The 24,559-nt window shown below is 39.2% G+C and overlaps 2 protein-coding genes across 8 annotated transcripts; one reads left to right on the top strand and one right to left on the bottom strand.

The window, feature by feature from the left end:
- The first annotated feature begins 1,443 nt into the window (after window positions 1-1,443).
- On the top strand, window positions 1,444-16,219 carry LOC115583593 (NACHT, LRR and PYD domains-containing protein 14-like). 7 transcript variants are annotated; one of them, XM_030420600.1, is made up of 11 exons: window positions 1,447-1,694; window positions 2,787-2,936; window positions 3,077-3,196; window positions 4,196-4,383; window positions 5,958-7,806; window positions 9,348-9,518; window positions 10,097-10,270; window positions 11,485-11,658; window positions 12,925-13,098; window positions 13,498-13,655; window positions 15,011-16,219. In XM_030420600.1, the coding sequence occupies exons 2-10, from the start codon at window positions 2,806-2,808 to the stop codon at window positions 13,652-13,654; spliced, it is 3,138 nt and encodes a 1,045-aa protein (XP_030276460.1). In that variant the 5' UTR covers window positions 1,447-1,694; window positions 2,787-2,805; the 3' UTR covers window position 13,655; window positions 15,011-16,219. The 7 variants fall into 7 exon arrangements, 6 of the variants coding, with proteins under 6 accessions (XP_030276464.1, XP_030276463.1, XP_030276462.1 ...); XM_030420602.1 differs by lacking the exon at window positions 15,011-16,219 and having other exon boundaries at window positions 1,445-1,694; window positions 12,925-13,141; window positions 13,498-13,622; XM_030420601.1 differs by lacking the exon at window positions 3,077-3,196 and having other exon boundaries at window positions 1,449-1,694.
- Window positions 16,220-17,472: 1,253 nt separating this feature from the next.
- On the bottom strand, window positions 17,473-23,237 carry LOC115583594 (protein transport protein Sec61 subunit alpha-like 1). Its single transcript, XM_030420606.1, has 12 exons — window positions 22,912-23,237; window positions 21,989-22,056; window positions 21,826-21,891; window positions 21,635-21,713; window positions 21,267-21,398; window positions 21,007-21,116; window positions 20,498-20,651; window positions 19,373-19,533; window positions 19,058-19,255; window positions 18,734-18,925; window positions 18,568-18,644; window positions 17,473-18,468 (listed from the first exon to the last, which is right to left on the bottom strand). The coding sequence occupies exons 1-12, from the start codon at window positions 22,916-22,918 to the stop codon at window positions 18,282-18,284; spliced, it is 1,431 nt and encodes a 476-aa protein (XP_030276466.1). The 5' UTR covers window positions 22,919-23,237; the 3' UTR covers window positions 17,473-18,281.
- Between the last annotated feature and the right edge of the window lie 1,322 nt (window positions 23,238-24,559).

Here is a 24,559-nt window from a genome sequence, read left to right as displayed (position 1 = left end):
AATAAAATTATATGTACCATGAGAAAAGAACAGAAGAAATGATGTTGCTTCTGAGTCTTGTTTCAGAGTGGCGATCATCACAACTTCAATTTCCCTCCATCTTATTGGAGTGTAAGGAAGAATCTCTAACCGTAGCACTAACCCTGACTTCATGGCTATTTGAGGTTTATGTTCCTTTTGTAAAGTATGTGACTTCCATTGTAGAGCAGTAGTAGATCGACTAATATATTAAACGGACAGATTTTTGTTAAATGTAAGATGTACTGCCACCTGCTGGCAGTGGACTGGCCAACATGTTGCATTCTGTCCTCTGGCGTTTGCAACATTATGAGCCTTAAACTAAATTTTTTGTAAACATAGCTGCATGTTTCTTTACTTTGAAGGCTATTTACCATTAACACACATTACGACATTGCATTAACTGGTCAAAACAAGAAAGAAAGCCCCACATTGTCACTTCACAAGATTTAAGGTGGGCCTCTCTTTCTTTTCCTCAGGGAGAGGCCTGGACAGAGAAAATCTGTTCTGTGATGAGTGCTTGACTTCCTGATGTTTAAAAGTATTTCTCTGTAGTAATTTTAACATAAGTATAATCATATAACCTGTTGTTGTTGTTGTTGTTGTTGTTGTTGTTGCTGCTGCTGCTGCTACTGTCTTATAGTCCAGAATAAATCCTTAACTTTACAAAATACTAAGCTGACACAAGAACTACTTAACCCACCGATAACTACCCAACAAACTAAATAACTTAAAAAAACACAAATAATTTCCCATCAAACGGGAAACCTTCAGGGGTCGTTTCCTAAAGGGTGTTTCTATGTTATTGGGACATTGTCTAAAGGTTCTCTGCAGGTTATTTATTCATTTAATTACTTTACCATTTTCAGAGCACCTTCCCCAAGGGCTGTATGAATTCGCTTTTGTAACCCTCAGAGAACATTTAGAGAAAATTCCCTGAGGGTTTTCTGAAGTATTTTTTTTCTTGTAACCGTAATCGTTAGGGAAATATCATCATTGTATCCAAACTACAAAAGTAGGTCACTCTCAACATTAATGCAGAGTTTATTTTTGATCGTTATTATGCTTAATAGAGCTGGAACACACTTCTACAGGGGTTAACAGTTGATTATAATGTTGCTGGTGTACTGAGTGAAAGCTTGGGGACTGCCTGTGGGTTGGTTGTGCTGTTGTCTGTTGCATCGAACCACCAAATGTCTTCAACATGAGGCAAGGAAAAGCGGAAATTCCAACTTCCTACTGGCAATGGCACGTTGATCCATCCATGCTGCGAGTCTTGACTGACAGTTTACATGAGTACGCAATTGGCCTCCGCAGCGTGACGTCGGACTGCGTCTCTCCAAAAATGAGTGACGCCTCAAGCGGCACAGACCGTCGTGTGTCGGTGGGATGTCTATGGGTGGGATACCAGAGACGCGTCACTACAGGGATAGGTATATATGCCGATATTTTGCTGCAGCTTGTCTGTTGTCATTGGTGATGAATTTAAATAAAAAAAATAAATAAATAAATAAAAAAAAAAGATATTTTGCTGCAGCGGGCTGCTTTTTTATTTTTTATTTTTTAAAGAAAAGTTTGAGTAGAACTGAAAGTGAAAGTTCTCAGCCTGCAGTCCAGTCTCCATTTTGAGTGTTACAGTACACAAAGAAGCCGAGGAAAGAGAAGTTTGAGACGAGGTGAGTGTCGATGCGACATTTGTATTATTTCAGTTTGCTCCCTGTGGACTGTAGAGGAAAGATGTCAGAGTGAACTCAACAGGGTGGTTCACCTGTGACACTACAGCAGAATAATGCACATTTAAAGCCCCACTCCTGTGTGTTTTGGCATATTTGTGATGTATCAGAGTCCTGACAGGGTTGATAAGCTTAGGTTCACCATTATTTTTTTTGACAAATAATTTTGTGCTCAAAGTAAAAAAATGTAACACAAATTTAAGCTGGTTCTAAAATGGAACAACGACGTATGACTACAATGGAATCTGGGAGTCATAAGTCATCCTATTTTTCTTTTTCTTTTTTTCTCTTTTTAACTTTGTGCATTGTGAGATGGCTTCTATGTAGGGAGGGGACATAGATTTTGAATTGAATTTAAAAAGATTGATTGGTACTCTGTATCAGCCACCAGAAACTGTATGGAGGGAGAAAACACCTCCACACAGAGCTGAGCTGCTATGAGCAACTCTGTGTCAGCTAAAAGTTCATGGATTATCCAAACTGAAAAAATAATTCCCTTTTTTTTTCTTTTTCTTTTTTTTACATTTTTGAAAATCTGTTGTTGTTTTTTTTGTTAGAACATTGGTGTAATTGTTCAAGGTATCATACAGTGCACATACCACAGATGTCCTAAGATCTTATAAATATATCATCAATATAGGTTCTGGTAACATTCAGAGCCGACTACCACCAAGACCATTTTCACATAAATTACAGTTTGAAGATTAAACATATTAATTTCAAGGCAAATGTATTAAGTGTGGGTGCATTGTGGCTCCTTGAAATGAGCTGTTAACATAGCTGTATCTTAGAATCATATTTTTTTTAACCCCCACTTTCCTCTAACGTTTACCTACTTTTAACATGCAGGTTAAAAGTAGGTAAAAAGTATCTCTGACACTTTTTTCTGCGAGCACTTGTTGTCATCGGGACTCATTAGACTATCTGGTGCAGCCTCTTGCAGTTTGTAATCTCTCTGACCGTCCCTCTTGAATACTGGCGTTACTACACATTCTGTTCAGCCTGCTCACAGTCAGTTCTACTGTTACTTCTTAGTCTGACTTGAGACCAGAAGATGAGTGTTTCTGTGGAGGAAGAGGAGGACAGAACAAAGTCTCCAGCGTCCAGCTGTCTGTCAATGAAGAGTGACTGGTCTAAAGATCTACCTGAACACTTCAGTAATGAACCTGGGCCCTCAGACACAAAGTAAGAGAACTCACCAGATCTATTTTATAACCAAGAGAGTCACACATCATGTTGTTTAAGTTGTCAGAAAGTGTGAATGTACATCAGCAAATTGATCAATAATTTATGTTTTATTAATAAAAAGATGTTGGTGTTTGCAGAAGTCAGTACAACAGACAGAGAGCAGCATTTTCAGTATCCAGCTGCCTGTCTATGAAGAGTGACTGGTCCAAAGATCTACCTGAACACTTCAGTAATGAACCTGGACCCTCAGACACAAAGTAAGACACTGGTTTAATTCAAACTGACCTGATAGAAGATGATGAATTGAAGAGTTTATTTTATTTTTTTATCAAAACACATGAGAACCACAATTTTAGAATGTAAACACTAATTATAGTTCATATCTTTGCTCTAATGTTGAGGTTGTAAAATGATTAATATTCCATAATAATATAAATTAATGCAATAACTTTTGGAATTGTGAGTGAATGTGCTTTGAATGTGTACATACACACATGGCCGATATAGCAATGCTGCAACAACCTGACATAATGTTTTGGACCAGGAAAAAAACAACTTATCATCTTTAAGTTGTAATACAACAAGTCTTATGACATTTAATGCTAAATTTACAAAATGGCACAAGTAATGAAGAATTTGCTGTAGCAGCTGTGCAAAGTTTATTAAGTTTCTTCTCACTCAATAACTCTCAAAATTGAGCAGTTTTTATACCTCCGTGCCAATGACAGTTGTGGCTGAGACATTAACATTTTCTGGTTGCCTGTCCTTACATCATGAGTGTGATATCTCAGAAACGCCCAGAGGTCATTTCCTTTAGATCCGACAAAAACGTCCACTTGGATTCAGCAATGAACTGATTAGATTTTGATGGTCACCGGGTCACTGTGATTTTAAAAAACATTGTTCTGGCTGTACCTTTAATTATACGCTAATTCTGACAACATTTTACAGAATGTGTAATAGGATACAATGATGAAAATTTAATTTTATATCGGAAATGTGTTGAGTTCGTTTTTTTTAACAAACTACAGGTACATCAGTAAATTTGTAATGAGACAGTTGATTAATGTTAATGAAAGCAGGAGAGATAACGTAAAAGGGAATTAAAGAATCAATTATTTTCATTACAGACTGAATGCTGAATGACACTTTTACTGTTCTCTGTGACAGTCTGAGCTTCTGGACAGTGTTGAACAAATCTTGATATTTTTCAACAATCAGCAAATCATTTTAGTAATAAAGAAACGTCTTCACAGAGGGAGGAAGAGGAGTGATGTATCTGTGGAAGAGAAGCCGTCCTGCTGTGTTTTGTGTCAGGACATCCTGAAGGACCCAGTCTCTACCAGCTGTGGACACTGGTTCTGCAAACAGTGCATCAGCTCATACTGGGACCAGTTTGCTTCCCCTGGAGATTACTGTCCTCAGTGTGGAAAAAGATCCAGATGTAAGTCCAGTGGTATGGGAAGGTTTGGTTCTCAGCAGTAAATAATTACAAATGGTGATGATAAAGATAATAATAAATCATATTATGAATCAATAATTATCAGGCACCATCCTGGAACCAGGGACCAATAACCTTAACCCTAACCCTCAAAGGGAGGATGTTCACTGAAATGAAGATATTTAGAGAGTATTAACAGTTGTTACCAGAACACACATGCACAAATAATCACAGTATATGTGTTCGTACAGTGTAATTTGGCCATCGTTCAACATTATAACTGAGTAACATACGTGTCAGTTGTCAGTCAAGTTCAAAATCAACTGGTCAGCAGCTAATACTCACTCACACTCGCTCAAAGGCCCACACGGGAAATTTGTAGGATGGGGAACAAGACAAACTGGCACCGAGGGAGAGGAAGACTGAAACTAAATACTCAGGGGAGGGAAGACGATGAGACCCAAGTGAAACAGTTGAGGGCTGGGCAGGTAATTACACAGGAGGGAGACACACAAGGTGACAACAAGAGGAGATTGCTGCTATATTTTTACAGTTGGTCAGTCACTGAAATGGTGACACTAATCTTGAGTGCCTATCTTCAAACTGTGGTAATTGTAGCGATCTTCTGTGCTGCTCGGCTGAACATGTGTGTGAAGCACGCACGTTGAGGAATCTGCAGCTTCTTTGAGTTTTATCAGAATCCGCTTTATTGTCCAAAAATGTAAGACTGTCTTCACATATTAGACATTTTACAATATTTTTTGTATCTCTCAATGAACATACACACTGACAGACATAAAGCAATAGGCCAGCACAAGATCACTGGTTTTCCTGAGATTTAGCTTCAGATGATTGTACAATGGCCAATGTGACAAAGCTGTCTATCAATGCTTCTGTAAAAATAGTCTCTCAGTGAAGACAACAGATTTCTTACTGGAATATAATATAATGTATAACTGTGATAACTTCCATTTCGCCAAGAACTACATTTACTACCTTTTTTTAAAAGTTTTCGCTACATATGAGTATGGACAGACATGGATGTAAACTGCAACATGACTGATTGGGCTAGCCATACAACCACAATGCAGTAATTGTAATTCACAGTTGTTGTCGATGTTAGTTAGTCATATCAGAGCTGTGTTAAGTTGCTGCTGATGTAAACTCAACATTTCATGCTGCTGTTTCACATAAAAGTTATCCAAAATATAAACATATTTTCATCTGTTAGTGGTGCTGTTCAATTAAAACAGGTCTGCACCAGAAGACATGAACATGTCCTTCATTATTTGATTGGTGGATCAGTTTGGGATGTTTCAGGGAACAGCCACAGTGAGCTGTTCAGATAAAGAACTGCGGAGAAGCTGCTGAGACTCAGCCTGGTGCCTCTGGTGTGATTCAAACATGTACATCAGAACAGTCAGACACAGAGAAACAAAGTAGCATTCCTGGTGTTTCCTCAGAACTGGAGTTTATACACTATTATATATGTTCATATATTCTTATGGTTGTTTTTATTAGTAATCACCAGATTGTAATGTTCTTAGTTTTGTCTTAAACATGTGTCTCTTTTTCAGTGAATGTTGATCTGCAGGAGGTCGTAGATGAACACAAGATCAGTCTGAGGAGGAGATGTGAACGTGTGACTGAAGGAACTGATCAAACAGGAAGTGGAACCTTCCTCAACAGGATCTACACTGAGCTCTACATCACAGAGGGACAGAGTGAAGAGGTTAATACCCAACATGAGGTGAGGCAGCTTGAGACAGCTGCCAAGAAGAAGACCTTCAATGAAACTCCAATCAAGTGCCACGACATCTTTAAAGCCTTACCTGGCCAACATAGACCCATCAGAGTCGTTCTGACGAATGGCGTCGCTGGCGTTGGAAAAACCTTCTCCGTGCAGAAGTTCACCTTGGACTGGGCAGAGGGCTTGGAAAACCAAGATGTCAGTCTACTGATTCTACTGTCTTTCAGGGAGCTGAACTTGATCAGAGATGAGCAGTACAATCTTCTCATGCTACTCCATGTTTTCCATCCATCATTACAGAAGGTGACAGCAGAGAATCTCGCTGTCTGTAAACCTTTGTTCATCTTTGACGGCCTGGATGAAAGCAGACTTTCATTGGATTTCCAAAACAATGAGGTCGTGTCTGATGTTGCACAGAAGTCATCAGTCAGTGTTCTGTTGACAAACCTCATTCAGGGAAATCTGCTTCCTACAGCTCTCGTCTGGATAACTTCCAGACCTGCAGCCGCCAATCACATCCCTTCTTCATGTGTTGACAGGGTAACAGAAGTACGAGGCTTCACTGACAGCCAGAAGGAGGAGTACTTCCAGAGGAGATTCAGGGAGAAAGATTTGTCCAGCAGAGTCATCTCACACATCAAGACCTCCAAGAGCCTCCAAATCATGTGTCTGATTCCAGTCTTCTGCTGGATCACTGCTACAGTTCTGGACCACATGTTCTCTACAGACCAGAGAGAAGAGCTGCCCAAGACCCTGACTGACATGTACTCACACTTCTTGCTGGTACAGACAAAGAGGAAGAGGCAGAAGTATGATAATGGAGATAAGACGAGTCCACAGGAGCTGACGAAGGCAGACAGAGACGTACTTCTGAAGTTGGGGAGGCTGGCCTTTGAACATCTGGAGGAAGGAAACATCATGTTCTACCAAGATGACCTGGAGCGTTGTGGACTTAATGTAACAGAGGCCTCTGTGTACTCAGGTGTTTGTACAGAGATCTTCAAAAGAGAGTCTGTGATCTTCCAGAAAACAGTCTACTGCTTTGTTCATCTGAGTGTTCAGGAGTTTCTGGCTGCAGTCTACATGTTCCACTGTTATACAAAAGGAAACACAGAGGTACTGGAGAACTTCCTGGGAGACTGGAGAGAGAATGAAAGCAACAACCAGTCTCTGGAATCACTTATTGCGAGAGCCTTCGAACAGATGAACTTATCTCTGGATGTCTTTCTTAGGACCACCATGGAGAAATCCCTCAAAAGTAAAAATGGCCACCTGGACCTGTTTGTTCGCTTCCTTCATGGCCTCTCTCTTAAATCCAACCAGAGACTCCTAGGAGGCCTGCTGGGTCAGACAGACAACAGTCCAGAAATCATCCGGCAAACCATCAACAATCTGAAAGAGATGAACATGTCCAAGATCTCTCCTGACAGAAGCATCAACATCTTCCACTGTCTGACAGAGATGAATGACCACTCAGTACACCAGAAGATCCAAGAGTTCTTAAAGTCAAAGAACAGATTGAAAGAGGAACTCTCTGAGATCCACTGCTCAGCACTGGCCTACATGCTACAGATGTTAGAGGAGGTTCTGGATGAGCTGGACCTAAAGAAATATAACACAACAGTGGAAGGACAACGGAGACTGATTCCAGCTGTGAGGAACTGCAGAAAGGCTCGGTATGTCCAAATGTGATCAGCGTTATAGAGCAATGTAAAACTGAAGCCTTCAGTACTAAAGAAACACTTAACACACATGCACAGTGTAAAAAACTGACAATATCAAAGCTTTCTTAAATTGAATTAATCCTGCTTGTTGAAATGATTCTGCATGTGTTAAACTACACGTGTCTACAATCATACATTTTGCTTTTGGAGCTAGTGGTAGTACTGTATTAAAAATATATACTTTAAAAGCCGTTTTCTGCGTATATGAACACACCAGAGCCGATACCGATACTAGGGAGCAAAAGAATTCAGATATCAATATATCAGCCTATATTCTTATATACAAAGAATCTGTATGTAAACACATTTTTTGCAATGATCCCTCAAATGTGGTTATTAGAACCATATGTTTGTAATGAAGGCAGGCCATTGAACAGTTGAACAAAAAACTGTTTTACTTCAGTGCACTGAAACAACAAACTTTACTCGTAATTTAAAAAATTATAAATATAATTATAACATCATTTAAACTACCTATAAGTGTTTTCATATTGGCAAATATTGGACAACATATATGTTGATATCAATATATCTGTGATAGTCCAATGTAGGCCGATACTACCAGCTACACCAGATGTGCTCCATAAAGACTTGAAAGTTTTGAATCAAAACTCAGACTTTTAGTTTGAAGTGTATACAGTGTCTGCACTGTGTTTCTATAATATGTCTGTTCATTTGTACATCCTAATGTAAGAAATGGGACTACAAACTTTCAGACAATGTGTTTCCCCTCTGCAACTTTTCACAAGAGTTACACTAAAGGCAGGATATGCAGAGATAACAGCAGCACACATTTGTACTGTGGTTTTCACTGAATTTGCAGCCACAGTCTGTGTATTTAGTAGCTGATTTCCCCCGACAGTAGCTAATGACACAGTGAGCTCCTGGGACGGCCCCCAGGTTCATTTACCCAGTGAAGGAGAGCTCAGCAGGTTCAGTTCAGTGGATGATTTTAAGCGCTATATCATAGGAAACTGGATGTGTTTTATTTTCTTGAAGACGTTTCACCTCTCGTCCAAGGGGCTTCTTCAACTAACTGCTTTTAAACCCTGTGTGGAAGTATCCTTACAGAGTCGTCAGGGCCACTTGTGGGTAGTTGTAAAAATACAAACAAGTGCATGAGGTAAACACATACAGTTAAAACCTACAGTGATTTTGCAGTGATTTTTATTTAACATCGTGTGAAAGTTTAACAAAAACAGATAACAGCACACTGTAAATCAACACCTGACACATGATTACATTACAGCTACAGCACAGTTGTCCAAAAACAGCAATTTGGGGATAATTATGTTGCTCAAGGACATGACAACATGTTTACAGGAGGAGCTCAAGTTTCAAACTACAAACCTTGTGACCAGCTCAGGCTGACAGACTTAACAGCTGAGCTATAGCTGCTCACATTGTGCTTTGTGATGTAAAATGCACATATTTATTGTCATAGTAAAGGGTGAGATTTTATTACATTTACATGTTATTATCTGTATTCCCAGACTTTCTAACTGTGGACTCTCAGAGACTCACTGTGAGGTTGTGGCCTCAGCTCTGAAGTCCAACCCCTCCCATCTGACAGAGCTGGATCTGAGTGAAAACGACCTGAAGGATTCAGTTAGGCTGCTGTCAGCTGGACTAGAGAATCCACACTGCAGACTGGAGACTCTGAGGTCAGTTCATGTGTGTCTGTTTGTGTAGAGTGGTAATCTACCCAACTTAAATCCATAGCAGAAGGTTTAAATTCCATTCAGTTCTCTTCGCAAATCACAACAGTTTTAAAGTTTGTCAGTTTGAAGTTTGGTTCAGAACTTTGGTTTGTTGTTGATGAGGAAACTGTGGGATTTATCCTTCAGTGTGCTGTGAAATGAGAGACATCAATATATAGAATATATAGACTTTCAGGAATAATGTCTTTTTAAATATCTAATCTTTACAAAAAAGATTTTTCTATATCTATAGAAAACATCCCTCAGAGTATTCATAAAATGACAAATGATTGTTCAATAAATAAACAGAAAGGAATGAAAGTAGCAAAAGTAACATCATGTCCAATTTGATTATTTATTATTGACGCGCTGACATTATGATAATCCACAATAACATAATGACAAAGTCACTCAACTCATTTAAGAGAAAGGCTTATTGATTAGGACTCAGTAATGTTAAGCTTTTCAAACATATTTCAAACCTGAACACATCTAACCAGTTTATAATGGATTTTTATCTCCCTAATTTATTCATTATTCAGATTGAGTGTCTGCAGTTTGTCAGAGATCAGCTGTGCTTCTCTGGCCTCAGCTCTGAAGTCCAACCCCTCCCATCTGAGAGAGCTGCAGTTGAGTGGAAACAAGCTGCAGGATTCAGGAGTGAAGCTCCTTTGTGATTTTCTGCAGAGTCCACACTGTGGACTGGAGATTCTGAGGTCAGTTGTTTTTCAAATGCATGATAAGTAAGGGATAATGTATATAAAACGGCGGTCATTATCAGGAAAATAAGTCATGACAGGACGAACCGGACCCCCGCTTACTACACGACTACTTGCCAACACAAAAAAAAAAAACTTCACACAGTTTGTCTTTTTAGAATTTATTTGTTACCATTCATAGTGTTTTTCAGCAGAGAATTATAGTTCGCCCAAACAGACGACAAAGACGTTCAACAGAACATTCTTTAGAACACGGCTGATCAATCGTCCGCTGAAATTCAAGTCCTCTAACCAGTCTTTTAAAACTGACATGGCCCATACCTTGCTCTTTTTTGTGTTCAGATCGTGTCAATCCTCTATTTTATCAATGTCTCTGTCATCCAAAACTTTGTGCCGTTTCGCTTCTCCCTCTTCACTGCTTTCCTCTCTTTTTCTTTTCTTGACCGGTGATGACAACTCAGCCTTTTGCCAAGAGTCGTAATCACGATCCAAAAATATTAAAGTTAATGTGAAACTCATCCATACTAGTGGCCTAGTACGTTTTTTCCAATATGAAGTAGGCTACAGATCAGCTGACGTCACTTAGCGACTGAAGACGCTGGGGTGATAAGCGACCGGACTACTTGCGGAGCAAAGATTTTAGAGCGCGGAGTGCTACGAAATACATGAATCAGAGGCAAAAAGGCCACTTTCCTTGACGACGGTCAAATATGCTTAGCAGCAGTCAATTATACGAAAATAATTGACCGCCGAACGTGGGGAAGGCCCATTCAAGTGAATGGAGCATTCTACAGCATTAAGAAGAGCTGTGTAATAATATAAAGTATACAAATACAACATTAAATAATTAATAATTCCCTATTTCAACTAGAATGGCACTCAGTAGAGGGCATACCTTCACAAATGCTTAAGAGTCCCCTTTAATTCAAACTTAAATCAGTTTATGTTGTTTTTTATTTGTGTCAGGTAGAAGTAATATGCTCCTGGCATTGAAGCATCAGCATGTTGTTGTTAATATTAATGAGAGTTCATTTTTACTTTTTGCATTTTATAGTTTTGATCCTGCAACCTGTTGGGTTCAGGGGCTTGCATTTTTTCTAAACTTTCTAAAAAATTTAAACCCTCTTCAGCTCTGAACAGATTATTTAACAGTCAATGACTTCACGCAGCAATATTGTTTTCTAAAGTTATATAATTTTTTCCTTATTCAGATTGTGGAACTGCAGTTTGTCCGAGATCAGCTGTGGTTTTCTGGCCTCAGCTCTGAAGTCCAACCCCTTTCATCTGACAGAGCTGGAGCTGAGAGGAAACAACCTCAAGGATTCAGGAGTGAAGCTGCTGTGTGATTTTCTGCAGAGTCAATGCTGTAGACTGGAAACTCTAGGGTCAGACCCCATTTTTGACCTCTGTACTCAGATTAACATGACGTGACAGTTGAGGTAATACTAAACTGCAGACATACAGCTGATAAAATGCTGATCTCTGTGGCAAAGCAATGTTGAGCTACCACATTTTAAAATTTAAAACCTTCATATAACAAGAAAAATCGACACCAGATAACATACTCTGAACCTCTTAAACATTTTAATTAACCCTTTTTACATGACAATATAAAGTACATACACTACCACTCAAAAGTTTGCAGTGACTTAGAAATGCCCTATTCTGATTTTTTTTCCAATCAGGAGAGATATGAATGAGAAAGGAGAATGTTTATTATGACAGATAATTTGGTTCTTTGGTTCTTAGAATCTATGGGGAGATCTTTGTGATCAAGATCCTTCTACACATAGCAGCAGCTAGAAGAAACCCCCCATGGAGTCCAGACCCTGGTGGTGGCGGAGGATTCTGGCAAAAAATGTCATCCTATGACCTCAATATAGAGAGTAACTGGCAAAAACTCATCAGTGTTCTTTATTTCCTTATTTACAATAACTTCGGGCATATGAGCTTATGGCTTTAAAAACTATAATAAACTATACAATACTGAATTTGGAATCTCTTTGGCTACAAGATGCGTAAGTAACCCTGAGGCTGGCATGTTATTGACTTAGGAGAGAGGAGAAAGAAGAGTGAGTGGGTCACTTGTCTACATGATCACTCATTGGAAGTTGTAGGCTCTAGGGTAGGCTTAGAAGCTGCTACCTGCTCAAAAGAGCTGTCAATCAAATGGCTGCCATCTCAGGATTTCTGGTGTAGGGGGATAATGGTGTCTGCTGTGAAATAGGAAGATTTTTTTGACAGTTATAAACATGAAAAAGCAGCCGCGATTGCGTTTTTTTGCCACTTGGTCACCATTTTTTTTTTTTTTTTTTGACTACTGAAAACACCCAGATACTTGAGTAAGTTAGCACAACTTCATAAATCCTAGTGTGTTAGCTTGTAATGGGGCCTCTGGTGAGTTTCACCAGAGGCTGAGTTTAATAGCCAAAGTCACTACGTCTTCATTGAAGTAGCAGCACCTTGTCATCAATATTAATTAGAGCAGTTTTTCACTTTTTGTGTTGTTAGGTTCAGGTGTTCAGGGTTTTAATTTTCTAAATTCCTCCATTCTAATCCTTCTTCAGCTCTGAACAGATTGAACATTGAATGGTCTCAAGCAAGAACATTGTTTTTTTTTTATAGTTACGTGATGTATTCTTCATATTCAGATTGAGTGGCTGCAGTTTATCAGAGCTCAGCTGTGCTTCTCTGGCCTCAGCTCTGAAGTCCAACCCCTCCTATCTGAGAGCGCTGCACCTGAGTGACAACAGTCTGCAGGATTCAGGAGTGAAGCTGCTGTGTGATTTTCTGAAGAGTCCACAATGTAGACTGGAGACTCTGAGGTCAGCTCACTGACTCTTGATTAACAATTGAAACTAATTTGTGGTAAGACATTGCTCACTGTTAGTTGAAAAGTAAATTCTTGTTTGGAATAAATGGTCACATCCATAGACATAAGATCCTCTGAAACATATTTGTTGATGAAGTGTTAATGATAAAGATAAATCTTTGTTGACATTAACACGTGTATGAATGTTTGTGCTGACATTTGAATAATGTCTGTAGAAGGCTGACATTATGATGATCCACAATAACACAATGACAAAGTCACTCAACTCATTTTAAGGAGAAGCTCCTTGATAATAAAAAGGACACAGTGATGTTGAACTGAACATTTCACATTTTCATATCTGACTGGATTATATAAAAAAAAAAATCTGCATCATTTACTCCTTTTACAGATTAAGTCGCTGCAGTTTGACAAAGATCAGCTGTGCTTCTCTGGCCTCAGTTCTGAAGTCCAATCTGAGAGAGCTGGAGGTGAGAGGAAACAACCTCCAGGAGTCAGAAGTGAGGCTGCTGTGTAAGAGAGTCCAGGCTGTAGACTGGCGATTCTGAGGTCAGTAGAGAATTGGAGTCTGGTCATGCTGGTATCAGCAGTATTGTATATAAAACAGTTAGCAACTAAGCACAGGTGGACTTTATGTTGTTTTCCTCAGTGAAGCAGTGAGAGGAGAATGGTGACAGACTTGAGGATTTCAAAGCGTTTGATCTCCCAATTAATCTTTATCACAGCTCTAAGATCAGTATGACTGCAGCTTGCAAATCATCGGCTCTTAATTCAAAGATCTGTTACATTGTAACTAGCCAGATGGCAAAATTGTGTGCTATGTGTTTATCCAGCTCACATACTGCATGGAATAATGGCACTTGGGCGGTCCAATCCTGTTTGCCAGATCTTTGCCAAAAGCAGCAAACCAAATAAACCAGAACTGGCCCAAGTCTGAGAATAGAAATGAACTGGGCCCCAGATTTAGGTCAGTTCCCGTTTATTTGGTTCGCTCTTGGCTGACTTGTGGCCATATGGCCTGTTTGTGTTACTGATTTTTAACAGCTTTGAACTCTAAAAGAAATACATGTTGGAGCCTAGAGTTCTTAGTTCCACTCACTGCCATCTCTACTGCATCCATGGATTTGACATTAATAGAAACAAATGTGACACTGCATCAATCCTGTTCTAACATACATTTAGAGTTAAAATTTGACTTCCGCTCCCTTAAAAACATATTTTTGAAATACTTTTTTACTTTTTTAAACTATTTGTGGTTACGGCTAAACTTCAGTTCCCTTCTCTCACTTGTGTAGCTTGATGTTTTACTTGAGGTGACACAACCTGCTAAGTAATGATAATCTTGAGATCATCATGAATCAACAACCGGCTAACTACTCAGCATGATGCACTACTTAACAGTGTACATGAAATGACACCCTGCTTTTAGTGAACTGGATGCTTTACTCAGTAATGGAAGATCTTTTTCATTTACTGTCTTTATATTATGTTGTATGTTACACCTCGTTTTCAAATCAAGGCGTAACATACAGTGATTCATGTGTGGTGATTTTGCATAATGATTTAGATCCACCAAAGGTTTCTCCTGAAAGTAGTTAACTTAACTGGTGACGAGAATATTTTCTTTGTTTATTTCTTCATTTGGCCAAAATTTTATGCGTTATGGCACATCCATTTATTTCACATTTGAATATTTTCGTATTAATTTCATCATGGTTGAAAATAATTGTGTTTCTAACTCAAGTTTTTGTTTCTTGACGGTACACAGATATACCATTTTAACTATGCATATACAGTATGATTACATCTTAATTTAATTTTTGTTAATCATTTCTTGTGCATTTTACGTCGTTGATCATTTTTAACATATTTTCCCTCACATAATAAAACTTTCTTTTCCTCAGTTCCTCCAAACATGCAGAGACTGACACTCACCCAAAGATCCTGGATGGACCCTCAGGACTTCAACACTGAAGAGTTCCAGTTCCCAGATAAATGGGACCAAGACGACAATGACTTCACTGCACTAAAAAATACTATGGGTTTTAATCTGAGGCCTCTGGGACTAATGAGGAGAAATTATAGAAAAACATGGGTGGAAACTGGCGAAATGACACTTTAGAGATGCAAGATAGCATATAGTTGTATTTGTTAACTTCCATGACAAGACCAAAGCTACAATGGATTGATCCTACTAACATGTATTGTCTATGTGTCAAAAAACCTTACACAGTCATACAAATATCCACATACATATCTTATTTCTCTGGGCCATGGAGCTCCACAGTTGTATAACAACTATTAATACATCATTTGGCCACATTGTTTCAGTGGGTGACATGTTCTGTTGTTACCACAAACACACACTGTAGCGTATTAAGATTCAATCTAACATACATAAATATTGACTAATGTACCAAATGTGCTGAAAATAGTCCCCATTACATTGCTGAGTAATGGTTTGCTTTAAACTACTGTGTCCAGCTGTTTCAGGAGCTTACTGGTTTAATGCATGTTGCTATTGGTCTTTTAATCATATTTATTTATACTGATAGAAAAGTGTAAAAGACAGGCTTGTAATAAAGATCTTTATTATTAATGCCATACTTTCATCGTCACTATTATTGTGAGTTAATGGCCATTCTATCTAATAACCAGAACACTAATCAGTTCATGATGAGCTCTATTAAACTATGGCCTTAATAAGAAACATTTGGATGGACTATTAATAAAGGGTTAGGGGTTATTGTGGGCCAGACCTTCTTGAAGCCTTTTGCTTCTGTTACCGAGCCTACCTACCAAATCACCAAAAATAAATACATAAACAGAAGTAATGATGGCTCTTCCAATGTATTACACATTTATTTTAAGAACTTTATTCTATAAAAATTGAAGAGTACAAAAAATCATAAAAGTCTGACTTATACCTACCTACCTACATATTTGAACAATTTAAAAAAAAACTAAAAAAAAAAAAAGTATTAAATATCTTTTAGAAGAGGGTCTTGAGAAATGTTTCATTCAAATCTTTTTAAAAACATTTTTGTCATTCTTTTAATTTCATCTTTAAAAAATAAAAAGTAAACTGTTACAACCACACTGCACCACAGAAACCCTTCCATCCTTTGTGAATCAAACACAGCTCATCTACCTCAAGTTGAGAGACGAACAGCAGAGATCTTTTTATCACTCTCTCTCTCTGGATCAGTCTACAATCATTACTAACCTACCTACTAATATGACTTCTCAGGAAAATAGTGGGACATAATGTTCAAAATCATGGCCATAATGATGAATGGGAACTGAATTAACCGTAAACACTTACCTCTACTTCAGATTTGATGTGGTACATACATAGAAATGTTAGATATGTGTCATACATTTCTAGATGCAGCTGACCAAGAAAGATCCTTACACCTACACCAGTTGGATAAGATGGATTTGTTTTCCAAATTCAGAATTTATGTCTGCCTTCAAAACTCTTTACAGAAACTTTTCTTTGAAGGCAATATAAAGACATGATACATTCAAGTCATCAAAAAGGCTTATATACAATACTTCTATTCACTGTTGCTCTTTTGACTTTTTTCATGTTTCATTGTTTTACAACTTTAATCACAGTGGACTACTTAGGCAGCATTGACTGTTATATGGACAGCATCTTGTGTCTAAAACCTCTTTGAATTTATAGCTGTCATCATGCTTGAATATGTCTTTAAGTAATGTAGTTCAATGTGGTATAATATAACACTGTTACAGGGTTTGAACAGTTGTTTTTTAATTGCCAACCTGTTCAGCAAGTTTGCCTACTAGTAAATACTCAATGTGCAAAAAATGCAAAACACTATGGGGAGAAGAAAGGATGACTCCTTAATGCTGCCTTTAGCATGCACAAAAAAATGCACTCGGTGTGAAGAGGTTCTCAATAGATTCAACTAATTTTCTTATTTCTTGGTGTGACTTCATATTTTTCGAGGCAAACTTCTATTGATCAATATTTTATATAAACATTTAATGTAATATGTAATAAATAGCTGCTGACAGAGGTGTTTTGGCATATGCACAACTAAATACCCCCTTGTGAATTTATACTTTACTCTGTTGAACTATCGGAAACAAGTTTATCTATAACCTTTGATAAAGTGACCTCTAGTGGAAGATAGAACAGCTGCGCTAAACTGCAGCTGAGACACACCAGCCCCAGTAAGTTGATAATGTGTCCAGGCAGGTTGCAGTTCATTTTAGACCATGCGGTTGCAACACAATGTTATTCTTCATTATTTGTCATCCAAATAAAATCTTGTAGTCATCACAGAACATGCCAGGGCAAAACACAACAAGGACATAATAGGAAGCGAAACACAAGTGTGTTGGAAAAAAAATCCTGTTTTTTTTTTTAATAACACAATTATGTCTGTTACATAAAGTAAAAACCAAAATGAGACCCCTTTTCTTCCCTATCAAACCCACCCTCATCCCGACCACCTCGGCAGTATTTGTGCAGCGATTCAGTCTGGGAATAAAAGAGCATGACGACACAAACAGCTTCCTTTGAGGACCCAGAGACAGAGGACAAACACTGTGCCCTACATAAGACCAGAGTGAATACAAACATAGTCCGTCTTTTAAAATATCAAAATAAATGTAAATAAAAACCACCAACAGCTTGTCTGAGATTACCAGAAACCTTATCAGGAGTACAAGCATATTTTATTTATACTTTTCACATCCTACTATAGGCCCCTACAAATCTCAAGCATGACGCTACCTGTGATTAATATGACATGGCTTTCTTTAAACTCCCCCGAAATGTCCAGGCACAGTGCTTCCTGCTTGAAATAAGCACCAACATGTTGTCGCCGTCTGTGTTTAGTGAACTTGCTGCGATGAACAATGCCTGAGGCAAGTCAAAGACAGCACCTCACACTTGTGTGCTTTTAGGCATTCTTCAGCTGATAAGACAGTCTTTGGGAATTGAGGCAGCCTGCAGAGTGATGGGTAATTGCTATTGGAGTTAAAGGACTGAAGAGACACAATACTATGCGCAACCCTGGGAGTAACCAAAACCAATTTCTCTGCATTGACATGCTAGAGATGCATGATGGAAAACAAAGGTGGTAAATAAAATGAGGGTGGATGCCTTGTGTCTGATGTGTGTCAGCAGCTTGGTATTTTCTAGAATAGCAGTGCTCCCATGCTGCCCACTTCGCTCTGCTCCTTCACGAAGATTTCAAAGTATTGGTAGATGATGGTCACAGCCAAGAGGATTCCCGTACCCGAACCAATGGCACCGAGGAAGTCAGCCATAACGGACAGCCCTCCTATACAGAGGCCACCAAAGGCAGCAGCTGTGGGGATGTACCTGCAAGTAGAAAATCAATTTTACATTGATATTCAGGAGAACAACTTTCTATAATACTGCAGGTAATAAACATTTAAGCTGAGAATCTTTGGTTTGTACCTGTTTAGCTCATGAACCATGGAGGTCTCTCTGTGTCCCCTCATTACCATCTGCTGCTCCTTCAGCTGCTTCGCCACCTGAGACACACAAAGGGAAAAATGCAAGTTATTTTCAAGTGGGATGGACACAACGCAAGTTATAAATACCTGTACAAGCACAAACTTACATCTTTGGCAGAAGATCCTGAGACCTCAATCCAGGTCTTTGAGAAGAAGGCGCAGGAGCCAAGCATGAAGACGATGTAGATAACAGCGTGAACCGGGTCATCAAGAACAGAACCAAAGGACTCTGGAGGAGAAAGGTAGTAGCAGAGACCTCCGACTGGGTAAGCCCGAGCTGGTCCACCACTCGTAGCATCCTACACAAATACGTTTTTGTTAGCAACATGCTGTAGATCCATGACAGAGCCTGACTGTAACCATTTTAATGAACGGACTACTTAATACAATCTCCTGGTTGCAAAGAGGTGAAGCACCTATCATGTACTTACAGACCAGGTTCCCAGGAGGTTGACGAGGAAGTTGCCACTAAAACGGGTTGAGAGCATCTGAGAGATGACGTAGAGATTGGAGACCAGGGCAGACTGCAGGATGATGGGGATGTTGGAGGTGTAGAACAGTTTGATGGGGTAGGTGTTGTACTGACCACGGTAGCGTGCTGACTTGATGGGCAGGTCTACCCTGAAGCCCTAGTGAGATGACAATGGTGCCGAACAGTGAGCAGATATTTGTTTCACAGCCTGTCGTCCAATTACTGCAACAAGCAGGTAAGACTGGACTGTGTTTATTTGGTGTTGCCAGCTCACCTGGAAGTATATGACCACAGCGAACACAAAGACGGTGGCGATGAGGTTCATGAGGTTGGGCAGGTTTTGTCTGTAGAAGGCCTCTCTCAGGGCACGCACCTTGTCTGTGCGGGTGGCCAGGAGATGGAAAAGAGCAATGATAGCCCCCTCAAACTCAGTACCTGGATAAGTAACAGGAGTCACAGGGTTAGCCATTATAGCACAAATGAAGATTTATAACCAGCGCTGAAATGTAGTTGTTCCCAGCAGAGGTTGTGTTAGTCTTTTTGACAAACATTATTCACTTTGATTACCAGTCTTTTCCACTTTTTTTTCCACTTTTTTTTCAAATGTCAATGACACATAGATTTCTTAAATAGCATTTAATTTTCAAAAACAACTTGTCTGCAATAACTCAATATAACAATTAAAGGGGATTAAAAATGAGGGCACAGAGAGAAACAATGAAAAGAGACAGCCATTATTTTCATGTCACAACCACAAGAAGCAGATTAATTCGGGTTTTTTTTGTTTTGTTTTTTTATTATTTCCTGCAGTGACAGTGAAGGGAAATAAAACACAAGCCTTATAGGCAAATGATCGCCACAATTTTATAGAATTTGTTAATTACAGTTAAAAATTCAGTTTTGCCTGCTCTAGCCTAGCTTGAAAAACAGAGTGCTTGTTTGAGCTCAATCAAACACATCAAGGGAAATAGCTGCAGAGGTGATTGTCATTAGGTTCTGCATCCCAACTTCAGACAGACAATTTCTTATGGCCACTTTAATTTTGTTGTGAACTTGTAGTGTTGCTACTAGACTAGGGTTTTAAGTTTGATCCTGAAAGTACTTGCTCCACCTGGAGGAAATCATGCAGCATACACCAAATCTGCACCAGGAGCAGAGCTGCACTCCACTGTGGCAGTGCTGGTCACAGATATGCTCCATTGCCCCCAGTCCATCGCTTTTTAACGTACTGTCAGGACCCAGTTGTCGTGTACATGTGGTTTGACAGTGTTTCATGTGAATTACTAAAGTTTGGGTAGGTGGATGAATTTTTGCTCATTTTGGCAGATCAGAACTCTGAGGGCCAGTTAATGACAGGAAACATTCGGTCAAAGCAACCTCTGGCTCCCAGTCCCCATACCTCTGCCAGTGTTGACGGTGGTGGGGCTGAAGGCCTTCCAGACGATTGTCTCGCAGATGTTGGTGGCAATGAAGAGAGAGATTCCCGAGCCCAGACCATAGCCCTTCTGGAGCAGCTCATCCAGCAGCAAGACAATCAGACCTGCAACAAAGAGCTGAAGAAGAAACAGACAGGAGGTTTGTATAGAGCAGATTCAGGCAGACAAGCAGGTGTTCAGGACACCTGCATATGACAAAACATTTTGACAGTCACAATAAACCATTCACTTTATGAATTTGATGTGTGCCTATGTCACAAAGGGAGATAACAGTTTAATCTGAGTTCATCTGCTTCCTACTATAAAAGAAACCTTCAAATCAGGTTGGATAACACACTTCTATTTCATATATTTGACTATTAAGAGCATAAATCAAACAGTCTTGACTGATGAATAACTTATTTTAGCAGGATATATCCAGACACATGATCACACATTTAGGCTAGACAGCAGCAGTGAGAGTTTTATTAACCTGGATGATGATGAGCAAGCATATCCCAGCACCCATCTCTGAAGGATCTCCATACATGCCTGTCATAACATATACAATGGCCTGTCCAATGGTGATGATCATTCCAAACACTGCAGAAAGACAGAACAAGAAAGTGACTTGCAACCTTGCAGGAACAGTGACAGAAGTTGTAACTGTAATCTTAACAGTGTATTGTGCGTTTCATCTTCAGTTTCATGACAAGACCTAAAAATAGCAAATGCACTGAGTAGAAGACCTACATTTCTGAGCTCCGTTGAAGAGGGCTCTGTCTTTGGGAGTGTCTCCCACCTCAATGATCTTGGCACCAGCCAGCAGCTGCATGATAAGGCCTGAGGTGACAATGGGTGAGATACCCAACTCCATCAGAGTACCTGGAGGTACAAAGTGAACAGCATTTGTGTCAGTTAGTACAAAAAAAAAAGGCAGCAGTACCTGAAACGATGCCTAATGGTCTACGTTTTTTGACCTTTGGTTTACCACAGGTGATAATGAGATTAAGTCAGGCCTGATAACAACATTAGAATTAGACTATTTCTCCTTGTTGGAGCTGCAGAAGACATAAAACAACTCTGTAATGAAGCCTGTTAAAAATGTACAATTCAGGCACCTCTGTTGGAAGCAAGGATTACTCTCATCCAGTAGAAGGGATCTGCTGAGTCTGATGACATGATGCCAAAGAGAGGAATCTACATTAGAAAGAGAAAAAACAGTTATACGACAGTGTCACAATCCACTTTCATCAAAACCAAAACAACTGGGTCGGTTGTCTCAGAAGTCTTTTCATCAACAGATACTAACCTGGCAGCACACCAAGAAGATGAATAGTGTGATTGCTGTCCATAGTACTTTTTCTCTAAATTGAATCTGTGGAGATTAAAAAATAAGAAAGTGTCATTCACATTCAATCATACACACACAGTGCAAAAATACTGCTTCCTAATAACTTGTGTTCAAAGCTTACTTTTCTCTCTGGTTTCTGGATTTCTGGCAAGACCGCACAGAACGGCTTGATCACCTCCAAAAACTTAACTGCAAAGAGAGATTAACAGTTTAAAGACACAAATAACACTGCAAAAACACTGCACAGCCACTCTCATCAATGTTGGTATCATTTTGAATCACCGCCTTCCTTAAACAAGGTTAGCTTACATGCTACGTCATCACTAACAATCAGCTGAACAGCTGCCAGCGGTAAACTCCAAAACGCAACAACAAGCAGAGTACTTTCCTTATAGTGTATGAACATACAACAATACACTTGAGCAGGGTTGAGGGTAATACTATCTCATGTGTAATAATCTTATACCGCTTGTGAGCTCGCTGCTTCTTATGTTTTGTCTGTGTTGATCAGCTGTGCCAATCACTGAAATTGACTTTGACAGCAAAGCGATTTCAAGCCACCTGAATTAGTTCCTGGCCCTCGACTAGATAATTTGTCGAAATCTATCAATGTCCTCACATGGAAAGCGAGAAAGCTCATTCACTTAGTCTACACAGTAAAGTATCTGAGATGAGCAGCTCATGCTGATAGCGTTAACTACCGTTAGCTTGGTGCTAACTAGCGTTCACTCACAAGACGAGTGAGAAATCACTTTAAAAACAGGAAGCTTCAAAGCCTAGCTGAAAGACACCAGCAGGATGTTAGGCATGACCTCTGATTGTGAAACGAATCACAGTGACGTTAATTACTGAATTTGATTAGGACAGAAACTTCAACTTAGCTCACGTTATAAGCTAGCTACTACTTGCCACCTAACCTGACCAAGGTTAGCTAATTAGCTTGCCGACGAGCTCTTTCTGTCCATTAATAGTTCGAGGTTAAAAGGGACAGCAGGATTTTAGTTCACCCTCAACACGTGTAAACGAGAGGAGAATGTCACTTACTCCCCATGGTGTCCTTAGGCCGTCTCCTGCCGTGTTACTGGTACCAGTTTGACTGCTCAGTGGAGTCAGTGTGGCTCCATCCAGCCTCTCCGTAAGAAAAGAGCGAGCAGTAGAGACACGTCACCAGAAAGCCGCTAACACACGTCACTTCTCTGAGACACACGCGCACACATATATACACACACGCCGGTCAAACAACACACTGCAGGTCGTGCATGGTCATATCTATCAAGACTCTTACTTGAGCTTATTAACACGCAATGTCAACTCAAGAGGAGCATGATTTTAATTGTTAACATTTATAATTCAACCCCCTGCAACACACAGACCTCCCATCCTCCAGAGGGCGCCCTACTGTAGCACACCAGGCTCCATGCTTGACCCCCCCCTCTCCCCCCTTCCTCCTGACAAACGTGTGACGAGCCCCTGGTCATGAAATGATGAAAAACAAGTGGTGACTGTGTTTTATTCGCAGCAGACCAGATGGTCCACTATTTTGTTTTGTTTTACACTATGCAAGATACAACAGGTAGTCCGTCATTTAGCTCTAGAAACAAGGCATGCTTGTGGTAAAAACATTTAAGATTTAAAAAGATAAATAGATAAATAAATCAGCAAACACAATCAAAATAAAATTACACATTAACATTATTAAACTCCAGGGCTCTAGTTTTCACAGTTTTAGAATGAGTGCTGTATTTTATTGTGTCCAAGTAGGAATTTAAGTAGGATTTAATGACAGTAAGATCTGGGTTTCTGTTTTGCAAATTTACCGGTGCAAATAGAATTTGGCTAATAAGGAAATAAGGTGAATAACATACATGAATAAAAATGCATTTTAAGTTCAAATTATACAACTTAATTTCTCTTTTAAAAAAGATTAAGATCAAACCAAAAAATCTGAACAAAGGCGCAGTCACCACTGTCTGCATGGTGACAAAAGAGGCAAAGTGGGTCAACATTTAGCATATGTTTACAGTAACTGAATGAACAGTTAATAATTGTGTTGTATTTTCAGGAACACCTCCCGTACCTTTTTTGCAACAAAAATGGACCAGCAGTACCCAGCGGTTGTCTGTCTTCTTCCTGCATCATTAGATTAGCTCTAGATGATTTGATCAAGATACAGCTTGTAATCACACTATGCCTGTGTTTTTAATGATTGTATAGGGTATACTGTTCCATGGGGTAATTTGTTTTCTCCAAAACAACCTTATCTCAACTCTCCAGCTGTGGCGCTGCAGGAGCACTGTGGATTAACAACACAATGACACTGAACAACTTCAGTCATTGTCCATATGTTTGTGTAGCTCAACAAGTCACCTGTTAATACAGTTTAACAGGGGCGTAGCAGTAACTGAAGAATTGGGTACAGTATAATTATTGAAAGAAACCTCTTGTACACATGCAGTGGTGAGATGTAACTAAGTACTTTTAAATACCCTTATCGCATGCAGTGTTGACGACTATTATTTTCGGCTACTTTCTACTTCTACTTAACATTTCAGAAGCAAATATGTCACTTTTACAGTACTAAATTTATTTTACATGTATTAATACACTGTTGAAAGTTTAGCCTACTTGTTTAAATGATATATTATATTAACTTCGCAAGAGTATATTGTGGATGTGAGGTTAACATATCTTA

The sequence above is a fragment of the Sparus aurata genome, chromosome 6 (genome assembly GCF_900880675.1).
Source record: "Sparus aurata chromosome 6, fSpaAur1.1, whole genome shotgun sequence".
In the NCBI taxonomy this organism is placed as follows: Eukaryota; Metazoa; Chordata; class Actinopteri; order Spariformes; family Sparidae; genus Sparus; species Sparus aurata.
This window is presented reverse-complemented; position numbering and strand designations above follow the sequence as displayed.

Coding starts and splice junctions, on each gene's coding strand:
- LOC115583593 (XM_030420600.1), top strand. CDS start 2,806: ATGAGTGTTTCTGTGGAGGAAGAGGAGGACAGAACAAAGTCTCCAGCG. Junction 7,807..9,347: donor AGGAACTGCAGAAAGGCTCG/GTATGTCCAAAT, acceptor CTGTATTCCCAG/ACTTTCTAACTGTGGACTCT. Junction 10,271..11,484: donor TGTGGACTGGAGATTCTGAG/GTCAGTTGTTTT, acceptor TTCCTTATTCAG/ATTGTGGAACTGCAGTTTGT.
- LOC115583594 (XM_030420606.1), bottom strand. Junction 19,534..20,497: donor CACCGTCAACACTGGCAGAG/GTATGGGGACTG, acceptor TTACTTATCCAG/GTACTGAGTTTGAGGGGGCT. Junction 18,469..18,567: donor ATGGTTCATGAGCTAAACAG/GTACAAACCAAA, acceptor TTCTACTTGCAG/GTACATCCCCACAGCTGCTG.